At 39.4% G+C, this 15,682-nt stretch overlaps 1 protein-coding gene across 4 annotated transcripts in view; it reads right to left on the bottom strand.

Moving 5' to 3' along the window:
- The window catches only part of Zfyve16 (zinc finger FYVE-type containing 16), a 50,194-nt gene that overhangs the window by 27,923 nt on the left and 6,589 nt on the right, over positions 1 to 15,682 (bottom strand). For 2 of the 4 annotated variants that reach the window (XM_021180901.2, XM_029468385.1), the window contains 6 exons: positions 14,216 to 14,324; positions 11,046 to 13,297; positions 9,632 to 9,728; positions 6,764 to 6,925; positions 3,981 to 4,123; positions 1,580 to 1,958 (listed from right to left, as the gene is read on the bottom strand). In XM_021180901.2, coding sequence (XP_021036560.1) covers positions 1,580 to 1,958; positions 3,981 to 4,123; positions 6,764 to 6,925; positions 9,632 to 9,728; positions 11,046 to 13,297; positions 14,216 to 14,285 — 3,103 coding nt within the window. In that variant the 5' untranslated portion in view covers positions 14,286 to 14,324. Of the gene's footprint in view, positions 1 to 1,579; positions 1,959 to 3,980; positions 4,124 to 6,763; positions 6,926 to 9,620; positions 9,729 to 11,045; positions 13,298 to 14,215; positions 14,325 to 15,682 lie in introns of those variants that run through there. The other 2 variants (XM_029468386.1, XM_029468387.1) reach the window with 2 other exon arrangements.

Below are 15,682 nucleotides of genomic sequence, written 5' to 3' on the forward strand. Positions count from 1 at the left end.
TGAGACAAAAGGATGGACCATCTAGAGACTGCCATATCCGGGGATCCATCCCATAATCAGCTTCCAAACNCTGACACCATTGCATACACTAGCAAGATTCTGCTGAAAGGACACAGATATAGCTGCCTCTTGTGAGACTATGCCGGGGCCTAGCAAACACAGAAGTGGATGCTCACAGTCAGCTATTGGATGGATCACAGGGCCCCCAATAGAGAAAGTACCCAAGGAGCTAAAGGGATCTGCAACCCTATAGGTGGAACAACAATATGAACTAACCAGTACCCCCGGAGCTCGCGTCTCTAGCTGCATATGTATCAGAAGGAAAGAGAGGCCCATTGGTCTTGCAAACTTTATCTGCCTCAGTACAGGGAATGCCAGGGCCAAGAAGTGGGAGTGGGTGGGTGGGGGAGTTGGTGGGGGAGCATGTGGGAGACTTTTGGGATAGCATTGGAAATGTAAATGAAATAAATACCTAATAAAAATTAATTAATTATTTTTAAAAAGTGGATTCTAGGGCCTGCAAAATGGCTCAGTGGGTTAAATCACTTGTTATGCAAGTTTCCTTCCCTACAACCTACTGTAGAACGGAACAGCCCAGCTCCCCAGAGCTGTCCTCAGACTACCACACATATGCTGTGACATTCACCTACCCTCCTACACATCATATGTACACTAAAGGGCATTCCAATTTCTGAAGAGAATCTACATTCAAGTTTCCTATGCTTCTTGCTGCCACATGCATATTAGTGACAGTAGCCACAGCAAAACAAAACAACGACCAATTGGAAAATATGTGTGATATTCTAAGACAAGAGCTTACAAACACTTTTGTCTCTGGAGGTAAGCTCACAAAATGTCCCCTACAGGCAATGAGTAATAAATAGTAAGCTGCTTTTCTCCACGATGACACAAACAACACCACCTGGGCAGTTTCAGGATGTCGTATAATGCTTGAGGCAACAGGCAACTTTGAGGTGGAGTCAGTCACAGTAGCCCCAACTCACCTGCTTTCTCTTTTTACAAAGAAGTGGAGACTCAATGAGATCAACTAACATTAAAGTCATACATGAAGTAAGTAGCAGATGATGACCTAAAATCCCAAGCTTTATCATAGAATCTAATGCTATTTCTGTGTGAATCATTCTTCTTTAAAAAAAAAAAATACAAAACCTAGAGTTAAAACCCAAAATAGAAACATTTCTGATGAGTTTCCTCATTGTGTTAGTTTTCAATTTATCCTAAAGCAGAGACCCACATACAATAAATGACTCAAAAATTCAAATCACTTTGGATTTGTTTTATACAAATTAAGACTTTTTATAAGTTAAATTTATCACCCCTTATATATAGCATAATAAAAATGTTTAAGTTTTAAAATGCATTTTACATACTAGAGACAAAATTCATATGTTCTCTTTAGAAAGTTCTTTTTCCTTAAAGCAGCTATGGTAGCTCACACCTGTTCTTTCACAGCCTGGTCTACACAGCAAGCTTCATGCTAGCACACAGCTGCATAGACCTTGTCCTGAAAATTCCAAACTAAGGATTCTTTTTCAATTTTAAGTAGGCACTATCCTACCTGATCCGTCTTCTCCAGATGTGGCCAGAAGGGGAGGCAAACCAATGTCATCGTCTGGTAGAAGACTAATGTTGTTGCAGACACATCTGGCAACACCACACAATAACCTGTAGTCTGAAACGCTAGCAACAGGCAAACCAGTATTAGCAGGCACAACAGTAGGAGTAGATGGCTCCTCACTGTCCACAAAAACATCATCTTCTAGTGTGAAAGGGCCAGGCATGGGCAAGCCTTCCGTGCCTGTGTTCCCCGGCAGTCTTTCCACAGGTACAGTGTGACAAGTTGGACTCTGGCTTATCTCACTTCTTATAATGTCTCCTAAACCATTGTTTGGTTTTTCCACTGTAGGAGAATGGGTATGATCCACTTTATTTATCATCTGTAAAATATAGAATAAAAAATTAAATCAGTCCATATTCTCTGTTCAAGAGTGAAATGTTAACCTCCATAACCAAAAATATTTTAACAAAAATAAAGAAACCAAAATAGGCTTGTAAAGATGAATTTCCCAAGAAATGAAGGCCAATTTGCTTCTTTAAGTTCAGGATATACTACACTAAGGAGCACGAAGTTAATGACTTTAACTAACTTAGTTAGTTAATGATTGTACCTACTACATTGCACAGTGACCAGCTTAAGCTCAACTCAAGGCTTTCGCCTTCTTAAAACTTGACAGCCTGGAGGAATGAGGGAGAAGAAAGAGGAGGGCAGCAAAGGAGTGGCTGGGAGGCAGAGTCACAGCAGCAATCACCTGGAAAAAGCCCCCCCCCCCCCCCCCCCAGGGTTTCTCTGTGTAGCCCTGGCTGTCCTGGAACTCACTTTGTAGACCAGGCTGGCCTTGAACTCAGAAAAAACCCCCCCCCCCCCCAGTCATCTTCATCCAGCCGCTTTCAGACTGTGCAAGACTGATCTTGAGGGGGAGCATCCATGACAACAAATGTATTTCCTCGTCTGTGTTGTTGGAACAATGACTGAGAATAGGTGTGAGCTGAGGACGATGCCACCTTTCCTAACTCCGTCTATCCACAAAATCTACTCAACAGCTTTCACGTGCAGGTGGTATAGATCACATGACTTCTCCTTACACCTACTACAGCTGTGTGAATGCAAGCATAAATATCACCAACAATGTACAAAGACCACTAAGTTAATATCAACCTAAATTAAATTATCATTCTCAAGTTGCAGTCTAGGGAATGTAACATCCTTTCAGAGGGACAATGAGGTCCTAGATTTTCTTCATAAAATCAATAGAATATATCACAACATACTACATGTGGAAGCAAAACAATGCCACTCTCTACTGGTTTTTAAAGTATCATTGATTGGCTTATATATTATATAATTTACAAAATAGTTTTACTTTTAAACTTTTATTTATTTACTTATTATGCTCTGCTGCATGTACACCCGACTGCCAAAAGAGGACATCAGATGCCCTTACAGACAATTGTGAGTCACCATGTGGTTGCTGGCAATTGAACTCAGGACCTCTGGAAGAGCAGCCAGTGTTCTTAAGTGCTGAGCCATCTCTCCAGCCCCTATTACATTTAATTAATAAGTACTTTAAAGCTTTTTCTATCTTAATTTTACGAACAGTAATTATAAATACATGGAACCACATAACGTGTACTTTCGGGCTCTCTATGACATTTAACGCTTATTTATTTAACACTTTATTTATTTAACTTTATTTATTTAACACTTCTGAGGTTTTTGTTTAAAAATTGAGAATCACTGCCTAAAACTAACATTTAGAGGGGTAAAATCCAGGGCTAGAAAGATGGCCTGTAACTACGAGTGCTTACTGCTCTTACAAAGGACCAGAGTTTGATACCAACACCCACACCAGGCTCCAGTTCCAGGGGGTCCAATGCCTTCCTCTGGCCTCTGTGAGTATCTACACATATGTGTATACACCCACAGAGACAGACATACATACACAAAATTAAAACTAAAATAAGTTTTTTATTTAAAAAAATAAAATCCATTAACAATGTCAATCCAAGCATATCTCAGATCTAGGGGATCCAGGCTCCATAGTACAGCAAATATGCATACACAAAAGCTATGTTTACATTGTAGCATAGCTTACGCAGTGGGCAATAGCACTATAGCTAACGAAAAGTTCATAATTTATTAAAAACACTTTACTACTAAAAAATGCTAATGGCCATTTAGAGCTGTTGGAAAAATGAGGCCAACAGACCTGCTGCATCAGCACTTCCTACAATCTTCAACTCAGAAATAATGTAGTTTGCAAAGTGCTATAAGGGAAGCAAAATAAAGCAAAATATGCACATATATTTTTTTCAAGGCAAATTCAAGGCATCCAAAGGATAAGCACACTAGTAATCACGTGAAGAATTATGATTTAACTAATGTTATTTAGATTCCTTACTGTGGGCACATCAGGTAAGACGGGACTAGAGTCATCAGAGCATCTTTTACTTCCAGATGATAATTTCGTAGTATCTGCAACTTCACCATTCGGCAGTATGCCATCTGCAAACCATACTCTCTTCTGTTCTTTGGAACATGGTCCTAAGATGAGTTGGAAAAGTGAGTTGGGTTATTTGGCAATATGGCAGGATTATAACACCAAATAGGTCGGTTAATGTTTTCAGAATCCTTCTGCTATTCACCTGCAAGTCCTATATTCTCAGAGAAGCCTAGGGAAATAGTTTCTCTAATTCATATATCCTGAGAAGAGTCTATGCCTAGGGAGCCACATGCTCTGAACGGAAAAGAGAATCTAAAACCTTATGGACAGCAGGGAAGATACAAGGCCTCTATTACTGAGGCGAAGTATCCATGGAGCAGCATGTTAAGCCAGCTTTCCATCGCTAAAACAAACCACCGAGGAAATGACTCAAGGGTTTCTGAGGTTTCAGTCCAAGGTGGCTTAGCTCCATTTCCATGGCTTATTACAAGGTAGTGCCCCATGGTGAGGAAGATGCAGCAGGGCAGAGCTGCTCACCTCAGGGTGCCCAGGAAGCAGACAAAGACAATAAGGAAAAATGACAAAATAGATACTTTCCAGGGCACACCCCAGTGACCTACTTCCTCCAGCTAAACCCCACCATCTAGTTTCCACCCCTCCCGAAAGGTCGTGGGATTATGAAGCCAACAACAGATTAACTCACTGATTAGCCCCAAACCTTAGAAATCCAGTCACTTCCCTAAGGCCTCCTTTGTGAGCACTGGACTGGGGACCAAGCCTTTCACCCATGAACCTTTGGGGGACACATCAGAGTCAAACCATAACAAGCAGTTAGTGAGTACACCTTAAGGGTTGAGTAAGGTGCAGGGATGAAGAACAGACCGGGGCCTAGAAGTAAGTGAAGAAAATCACACAGAAAGAGGTAAGTCTGAAAAAAAAAGTGTGAAACTGGATTACTTATGTATTCCAGAGGTCTTTTTGTATTCTCATTTAATATGCAAACAGCAACACTGTAGTTCTTATAATATGGGTCATAAACCTTACATAAAGTATTACCTTTTCTTATTTTGTTGCTATTGTTGTTAGAAAGCATCTAGACAAAAGTTTCAAGAATTAAAACGAGATGATTTTAGAACATAAAAACACAAGAAGCTTCATGTCTCTTTTTAGAATGGAGAATACAATGGGAAAAGTTGGAATTAAGTACATGTATTTGTAACATGGGTGGATGTATTAAACAAGGCACCTTTCTTACATTTACAATCGTCTGATAATAATTTAGACTATTTAAGAACATACAAATCACTTTAGACACGAAATTATTATCTTTAGAGCTAAAATACACAATTTCATTACGTATCTCCATTCAGATATTATAAATAGAAAAGTCACTGAGCGATGATCTAAGTCCTCCCCCTGCCCCCAACTCAACTGTCAGAAGAATCAAATTTATCTTTAACTGATATTTACATCTATTTTCTAAAATGTCACAGCCTTTGCTTCCAAATAATGTCTGCAAATATATACTGGCCTTGTATGAGATTGACAATGGCCACAAACTAGAACAAACTAGCAGAAAATTCAAAGGTTTAAAAAAGATGTTATGGTAGTGCATGTCTGTAATCAATGACTCATAGTAGGTTAACTTGAGTTCAAAAGCTTGGACTAGCTTGAGTCTTTTTTAAAAGAGAAAGACAAATAAATAATAGTGTGTTATTGTTGTAAAATATACAATTAAAGAGAAGTTTTTAAAGAAAGTTATTTACTGGTTATCACTAGAACCCAAGCCCCCATTCTACACTGAGCTCTTGCATGCTAGGCTGGTAGTCTAGAAAGTACAAATCCTAACCTTGTCTTCTTGCTAACTGGCTGTGGTCAGAATATGCCAGGGTAGGGGGCTGGTGGGAAAGGGAGGCCAAAATGTAGAAAGGGATGGGATTCTTTGTGCCCTAATTCCTGCTAGGATTCCTACACCAGCAGCACCAGCACCAGCAGCAGTACCAGCACAAGCACCAGCAGCAGCACTAGTAGCACCAGCAACAGCAGCACCAGCATCAACACCAGCAGTAGTACAAGCACCAGTAGTACCAGCAGCAGCAGCAGCACCAGCAGCAACAGCATCAACACCAGCAGTAGTCCCAGTAGTACCAGCAGCAACAGCAACAGCATCAACACCAGCAGTAGTCCCAGTAGTACCAGCAGCAACAGCAACAGCAGCAACACCAGCAGTAGCAGCAGTAGTACCAGCACCAGTAGTACCAGCAGCAACAGCAACAGCAGTACCAGTAGCACCAGCAGTTATGTTGCAAGTCTCACAACTGTCAGCACTCCTAATATCAAATCTAGAACTCTCCCTCAGTCACCTGAGCACCAGCTGTAAGACTCCTTGATGCTTCCAATATTTGCCATATGGCACTTTCCCAGAGGTCACACAGCTTTAGTCATATGGTGCTTTAGCCCCAACACCCAGGTCTGAGAGCTAAGCACCACCAGGTACCCTCTCTGCCTTCTCCCTCCTTCCATCCCCCTGATCCTAGTGGTGGTGGCTGCTTCCTGCAGTTATGTGAGTCTGAGACTCCTAAGCGTATTTCCAGTCTCCATCATGCATGTATAACCAATTCCTTGCCGAAATCCCCCGACAGGGAATTGGTTTCTCTTTTCTGTTTGGATCCTGACTACTAGAGTATTTCTACTTAAATAACTTATTCTTGGTGTAAGCCACAGCAGTGTACTCTGGTTACCTTCAACATTTGGTTGTTTCAGTGCTGAGATGGGCAAAGTTGTAGGTGAAGGTGTACTGGATGTTTGGGTCTCCTGAAGTGGCTGAGCAGTGGCACATTCATTAGAATGATTAGACTTAAGACAAGAACCACCTGGACTCATCATCCTTTCAAATGCCTGAGCTATAAAGGGGAAAGAAGAGTATTAACAACTCGTGCTTTTGAACTTCCTAGTAAGCTATAATAAATATTTGATTTTTCAAGTTACAAGGAGAAAGAAATAAATGGCCAATCAAGAGAAAGTGGCACTTGGCAAAGATGTCCAAGTGACTAATATTTATTTGACAGCACTCTACTTTGATAAGCTATAAATGAGTTATTTCAATATTTTTAGTTGTTGTATGCTTGATATCCACTATAGAAAATCATCTTTATTGAATACAAGTGTCTGTTTTTCCTTTTACTCCTATTATCTACTAGTGACATACTCCAGAGTAAATCTTTAAGACCTAAATGACTATTTCCTTAATCGTCATTTTAAAGCTACTTAAAAATGGCTTTGTTTTGAAGGGTTGTTTATTTTAAGACAAGGTCTGAGTAGTCCTGGCTGTCCTGGAACTCACTCTGTAGACCAAACTGGCCTTGAACTTAGAGATCTGCCTACCTCTGCCTGCCAAGTGCTGGAATTAAAGGCTTTTATATGTTTTATGGCTTTCTAACTAGACTAGGCTCTATACCCCTAGTCTCATCTGTCAGCACAACCCACTGACTCACTAGGAGTATTAACTTGAGCCTTTGTTTTTCAAGCTAAGCAAATACAGCTTAATACAGTCTGCTCTTTTCTCTGCCTAGAATGTTCTCTCCACAGGTTCTCACACAGACCCAGTCTATTTCTTTTAAGTCCCAAGTCACATATCATATCATAAAGCATTATTATGGTCACTGATCTGTTTCTATCTTTGTACATTTTAACTTTAAATTTAGGGTATTATTACCATCTGAGGACCTTTCTGTTTACTATTTATCTCCACATTCAAAAATCCTACTGTCAACAGAACATCTATGTTGTTGTCAGCTAGAGCTCCAGAATACAGAATAGTTCCTAAATATCACTGAATAATACGTCAATAAGAAAAAGGAATAGTACTGGCAACAGTATCTTCAGCACTTCTCAAACTGAATGACCATAAGTGCTGTCACTGCTACAATCTTCTTTAATATCCCGGAATGACAGCGCTCTCAGAAATCACTCCACTAGCTAGTAAAATCCACATATAGATTTCCACTCTGGATCCAAATTTACCTGACAGTATTCGCATGTTGCTAAAGCTCACGTAATCCCAGCAGCTTTCTTAACACCCACAATCTCTACTCAATCTTTTCTTCCATCCCTTTACTGAATGCACCTCACAACCTTTCAGTCAATTTTTCATGTCTGATAACACTCTTTACATGATCACTTCAGTCAGTTTCTAGCCTATAGTTGGCATTTTCTTGTAATAATCACTGATAGCTCCCTAAAAGAAACTATGTAAGATAATGAAATACAATAAAACAGGTTATCTAATAAATTCACTCCACAACACATTTGTGTGTGTGTGTGTGTGTGTTGATGGGAATTAAACTCGTGGTCTTGTACATGCTAGCAAGCACTCTACTACTGAGGAGCATTTCCAGTCTTCTACATTATATCTGTGAGAGACCAAACGTTTATCTTGTTATTCTATGAAGTCCCTTTAATGAGCATATCCTCCTCTCTCTCAGACTCTATAATCAGAATGTCTCTTCCCAAAATTTGACCTGTTAACTCCAATATAATAGCTTTTTAAGTAGGAACTTTTAGGTGAAAACTTGCTGTAAAATTTGGACTCTAGCAAACTGCTTGGGCTAATAGCTACAGAAAGAGTACAAAAAGAAAAACAATTATATGCATGTAGCTTCTTCATAAACAATGGCGATAATATAAAAATATTTTTTAAATTATGTTCTATTATCTTCCATAGTATAGGTCAACAGCAGGGGGTAGAACAGCTTACCTCAGGCTAACAGACTCACATCAGAGCTTTTTGGAGAAATGCTGAAAAAATTTATCTTCATTCAAAAGAGAAAAACAAATTATTATCAGGTATTTATTCTTCTAGCTAATAGGAGCTAGTTCACAGGCCTGGTCAAAAAAGGGTCAAGTAATTTTCGTTGGGAATTAAATGGTCAACAAATCTTTGAAAATGCAAGAACTACTCAAAAGAACAGACATGTATCTAGAGGTGAAAGCAGTATCACACACACAAGCAGACACACACACCCTATGGGAGCTCAAGACCATCAAGACCACTGCTGAAAATGGAAACTAGCTAGAGAGCCAAGAAACAATGGGAAGCACACACAAGTGACATTCTAAAACTAAGAAAAAAAGAGGAGACACAGCATGGTGTCCTATGAGTTTATAAAATTATATATAAGTCCTTATCTTCATTTTCATTTCAGGCAATTGTCTAACAGGTAAGAACTATGACCTGCCTTCTAGCATTAATATGTAATCCTGAGCACCAATATGGTGGCTACTTTTATGACTGTCTCCACTAAGACGATGAGGATCACAGTGATGATGAACTAGTAGGCAGATGAAATGCAGCACTCAGGGGCTTGGTACCTGTTAAAGGGCAATGAACTGCCACTCCAGAACCTGAGTGCTTCCTTTCCAGACTGGTAGTGTTAATTGTGAGAGTAGAACAAAAAGAGAAACCAAGTCTTGGGATGTCCCACCTAAGCCAGATAAGTCAACACTAGGTCCTTGCCTTAAGAAAATAAACAAGTTTATCTTTGTCATAATCCAGTTATACTTAACATATATTCATTTTATGGAAGAAAACATGTCAGGTTAATACTCACCTTTATTTATAGTCTCATAGCAGATTACACATACTCTTGCTTCCTTCTCTAGATACTGAAGCTTACATTTCCTGTTACAACAGACACCACAAAATACCTATAAAGAATAAAATACTAAATTTTGTCTCAAGCACATTTAAACCTAGTGGAGGCAAGGGGACAGAAGCTCAAAACCTAATTAGCTGAAAATTACTTTCTTACTTTATTATATGATCCATTTTTTTCTAGTTACCACAACCATAAATATAAATATTTACTGATCTTTAAGTACGACAGTTAATCTTGACTGTCAAGGTTAAGTGGGATGAGAGGTGTCCAGGAGTTCTAGGTGTGTCTATGAGGGTGCTTCAAGACTAGACTGACAACCAGAATGACAACTAAGGGGAAAGACATAGCCTGGGTTTGAGCAGCACTACCCAATAAACTGGGGGCCTGGCAAGCTATAGTGGAAGAGAAAGGCAGCCAATGAGGACAAGCTGCGTTCTTCTTGAGCAAGCATGTCTACTGCTGCTGCTATCACTAGAGAATAACAAATTCCAGCTTCTTCAGCCATGTCAATGACTCTCCAGGGAGATGCCAGGACTTCAGCATCAGACAGGACCCCACCACCACACTACTTTGATCAACGGCTTCCAGCTTCCTGAACTAAGCAGCTACAGCACTATATGCCTCTATAACATGTGGATAACCACTGTTGGAATAATCAGCCTCCTATCATCAAATCTAATGAATCCCTTTATAATTATATACATATATTTATACATAAATATATATAGTAATTGTTTTTCTAAAGAACTCTAATGCAATTTGAATATTTTTATTTATATGATATCTCTGATAAGAAAACATTTTGAATCAACTATGTTAACTGGAAGGCAGTAAAAACTTTCTTCAGTAAATGTTTATCATTTAAAAAGCTTTCTGTATCATTTAAAAAGTATCTTGTAGCAGCCCAGTGATAAGCTTACCTACAATTTACAAGAACCTGGTTTTCATAAGTAGGACACTATTTTGCTAAGATAGGGTAGTTTGTTCTGAAACCAACATGAAAAATACTAAATTAAAAAGCATGCCAGTCTTTAAAGACAATTTCCTCAGAATTCATGGACAGCATCTTTACCATCAACTTCAATAAGGACGCAAAGTCTGGCATGGCATTCTTTATAAGCTACTGGCTTTCTAGTGTTTTCCTAGGCAATGATCAGGAAACTGGCTGCAAAGTGGTCTTACAATTAACTATTCAAGGACAAAGGAGGATCCACTCAGGTTGGAATATCTAATTTAGCAATATTTGAGAACATAGATACTTAGAGTATAGAAAAGTAACTTGGAGAGAGTTTTCCTGGTGTGTGAGGACCTGTTTTTAATCCCCAGGACCATGGAAGAATAAAAGGCTAAGGTTTCTATAACTTACTTTCCCACATGCTCGGCAGTGGTGTCGCCGTTTTGTAAAGGTGAATTTGACTTGGCAGTTCATACAGTTTGGAGCTTCTGAATCCGGAACCCATGTAGGTTGTTTCTGGCCCAAAAGCAAGCTTTCTTTGCGCTTATTTTCAGGCAGAGACTCCTTGTTTGCAGTTACAAAACTGGATCCATCTTCAAAATTACTTTCTATGTCAATGTAATTGGAGTTGAAGCTAACCTGAGAATCAGGTATATGATCTGCAGAGCAAGTGGATACAGCAATAGCATTTGCTGTGCATGGCTCACTTTCTGGCACATCCACAACATCTGGCTTATTCAGTTCCTTTGAACTCCTTGTTCCTGGTGGAAGACTCAGCAGCTGCTTAGGTCGAGCCCCTCCAACAGCTTGGGTTTTAATACTGGGGACTGGCAATTCATCCCTTATGTCAGGCTGACAGGCAGATAACTCTCTTTCAGTTGGAACTGTGCCTTTTTCTCCTACGGAAAGACCATTATTTTCTGTGTTTCCTTTATCAGTTGTTTCACAGTTGACACCACCTCCATCTTCTCCAGCAGCTCCTGCTTCAGCATTGAAGTATATATCCCCAGCATTTTCATCATGTGGTCCTTTCATAGTGATCTGATTCATCTGCAACTGGGAACCATTTACATGTTCCCCAGAAGACACTGTGTTCGAGTTCTGAAGACACTGTTCCTTCAGAAAAGCATCAAGTTCAGCATCACTAATTAGTATGCCACTCCTCATGCTTTCATCAATATTAAAGTAATCCAACTCTTGCCCATCCATATCACTGCTGGGAAAAGTGAGACCTTCACATGGACCAGGAGCCTCTGGGGCACTTGCAGCAGAAAGTGCCACTGGAGACCCAGCTGCTGCGGCAGAGCTGGCATCCTCAGGGGACTCCAAAGACTCACCACTGATTACCATCTCCTCAACCTCAACCTTTCCCTCCCCTTTCTTTTCATTTACTGGCTGAAGAAATATGCTCCTACACGTTTCCTTCTTTGAAAGATCTGTCTTCCCATCTAAAACATCACTCTTCTGTATCTCTTCGTGTATAGTCACTGCATCATTGTTCTGACCTTCAGACTCATTAGGAGGTAAAATATCACTGTGTGCATTATTGTCAATTAATGATCCACACAAAGACCCAGACAATGAAAGACAGGACAGTGAAGGGGGCGCATCATCACCTGAAACATGGACTATATCATTGTTATCTTTAAGGTCTAAATTTCCTGAGTCTTCTTTTACAGTCTGTTTCATGAACACAGCAGTTCTATTTTCCTGGAGGGAAAAGTCAGGTAACTTGAAATTTTCATCTTTTGAAGCTGGGTCACTTGGGGATATCCCTTCATTTTCTGGAAGCTTGCAAGGCATAGCAGTTGTGTTACATCCTCCTCCTTCTTCTAAACACTCTGTATTATTGACTGCCACAGCTACTTTCTCTTCTGCCAAGCAGCCATCATCTTTTAACAATTCACATGGCAGCCTCTTGTATTGTGGGTTATCTTTGGTATTAGACATTTCAGAACTTTGTTCCATCAAAACAGATGGCATGTCAAAATCAACTGTTTCTAACTCATTAGAAATAATTTTATCCTTTAAATTTTCTGTTCTATTATATTTACAAGAATCAAAAAGTGCCATGTCTACTTTTACACCCAATTCTTTGATACTAATATCTCTGTTTTTTACACCAGCGTTGATGTTATTTTGCTCTTCTCTGACAGCATTACTACCACAGTCTACTGAAGAGACAGTGAGAGCATCTGAAACTGAAGACAAATCCAATCCAATCAAAGCCTCTGAAACTGAAGACGAGTCTAACGTGATCAAAGTATCTGCAGAAGACTTAGAGTCATCTGGCAATAACTGCTTAATGTCTTCCTCACTATTGGTGGCATGTACTAAGTTACCCATGTCACTTATCAGGTCACAGACAGGCTTACTACATCGTCTCAAACAGGAAGGCTGGATCTCATCTGAAGTACTAGCATCCACAGAAGAAAGAAGATCAAGTCCTGCTACGTTTTTTTCATTCTGTCTAGAGGTTAAGCCCTCGTGTATCTTTCCTTCAAGAAAAGTCTCATTTGCATCTTCACAGCATGCTTCTGATGAGGCACAAGTACTAATGCATCTTTGGTCCTTAGACAGTAAAGCTAGCTGTGGAGAGGCCAACTCTGAAGAAACTGAGCACTGGTTAAAAGCATATGCATCTTGGAAATAATCTTGTTTATCTAGGAAAAAAAATAGAAACACAAAGTTATTCAGATGATGCAAATCAAAAAAAGGTTATGAAGATATGTTTTTAGGACTTCACACTGACTTTTTATTTGCTGTGAACTGTTCTAGTTTTACTTCTTAATGCAGCTGTCACAGGTGACAGAAACATTGTCAGTAACTCAGCTGCACTGTAAACCACACCAGAAAAGGTAGATGAACAATCTTATCTTTAGCTGCTTTTGTTCTGTCATTGTCCTGATTAGTTTTTGTACACTTGACACAAGCTAGAGTCATCTGGGAAGGGGAACCTCAATTAAGACATCTCCACCATATGATCTGTAGAGCAGTCTGTGGAGCATTACTTTGTTTGACTAATGGTTGATGTGAGAGGGTCCAACTCACTGTAGGTGGTGCTGCTTCTAGCCAGGTAGTTCTGGGTTGTATAAAACAGCAAGGAACCAGCCATGAGGAGTAAACCAGGAAGCACTACTCCTCCATGTTCTTTGCTTCAGTTCCTGTCTTGAGCTCCTGCCCTGACTTCCGTTCAAGACGGACTATATACTATATTCTGTGAGGTGAAACTAACCCTTTCTTCTCTAAGTCACTTTGGTCACGGTGTTTTAGAAATAGAAATCTAGCTAGAAGAGCCCCCACATTTCCTAACTTCATTCTGAGGAAATACCATCTCTTACAGAAATGACATTTCATTTTATAGCACTCTATCAATTTGTTTTTAGCTTCCTCATAAAATTCTTCTAAGCTTGTATCTACAAAGTAACTTTTATTTCTGACTATTGATCTTACTGATGTAAAAATAAGTTAATATGTTATAATGAAACAGGCACATTTTTGAGAGAACATAACAACGTGACCAAGATTGAAATCGAATTTTGTTAAGGGGACATTTTAGCAAAGTAGAAAAACCAACAAACCTGGATTCTGCTCAAAATCATCAAGAAGTTTGTCCAAGCCACTGACAGCTGCTTTAAAGTAACTGTCCATCCTCCCTGTGGGCTTACTCAGAACTCAATTCTTCTATGTCTAGAAAATAAAAAGTAATATATTATATTTACTTTTCTACCATACAAATATTATACCATCCATTCTGTACCATATAACTATCAAAGTAGAAACAAAAATAAAATTAAACAGTACTTTTTTTTCATAACTTAGATAGAAAAATGGTCTCTACATGAAAATGACATAAAAGTCAACTTTTACAACACAACATCTGTACACAAGCTACTGTATGGGGGTAGGGGTTGATGTAGGCACTTAAGTATGCAAGTGGAGATCAGAGGAGGACAATGTGTATCTTCTTCTTCTTCTATCACTTCTTATTGAATTACGACAGGGTCTCTCACTGAACTGAAAGCCCACCACTTCAGCCAAGTGGGCTGGCCAGTGAGCTCCAAGGATCTACCTGTCCCAAAAGTCAGGGTTACAGGAACACACAGCCATGCCTAGCTTTATCATGTTCTATGACAAGATCTGTGAAGTAGCTGAGGCAGAAACTCTACCAGGTAAGCTTGAGACACTGCAAGAATCTACCAGTAACCAACATCAGAAGGAAAGAATTCAAGTTAGGGGGCTCTTTCTCACTTAAAGGGACAAGTGACTATAAAAATAATGAAGAACACACAGAACTGAAAATAATTCAAATAAAATTTAAAAACCCAAAAATCTTAACAACATTAAATTCAAAACCAAAGCATCCCATCTACTGGAGGGTTGCTAGGGTACCACACTCTGAGAATTAATGACTTAAGGAAAATGAGCAGAGAATTAATCCTCCACTTATTTACAGAACACACTTCCAGATAATACAATAGTTGCTAAGAAAATGTTCTTTAGGTAAGAATCCCAATAAATAAATGTTAGGGTTGGGTCAATTCACTGCAGTCCAGTGGCCAGTTTCACCACTAATGATGTGGGAGAATCTAGTCAAACCTGAAAACTAACTGCACGTTTGCAGAAAACTCAGTCAGCTAAAGACAGCTAAAAGAGATTTAAAACAAACAAACAAACATATCAACAACAACAAAAACCAAAGCAAGCAACTTATAAATTAATATAGGAAGACTATATTCTTCTAGCAGTCTATGGTGAATGACTAGTGGAGGGAGAGAGGGAGGAGGGAGAGAAGAAGAGAGGGAGGGAGGGAGGGAAGAAGGAAGGGAGGGAGGAAGGGAAGAAGGGGGAAAAAAAGAAAAAACTACTTCCAAAGTATTTGCAAGTATCTTTTTTAAAAAGCGTAATAAAGCAATGTAAATTTTGTAAGAATACATACAAACAGACTTTGATAGAGATAATCAGAACATTCAGCTGTGGCCTGGGATACAGTAGTAAGGCTGAGAGGCCTGGGATACAGTAGTAAGGCTGAGAGGCCTGGGATACAG

This window comes from Mus caroli, chromosome 13 (assembly GCF_900094665.2).
Source record: "Mus caroli chromosome 13, CAROLI_EIJ_v1.1, whole genome shotgun sequence".
Taxonomy (NCBI): Eukaryota; Metazoa; Chordata; class Mammalia; order Rodentia; family Muridae; genus Mus; species Mus caroli.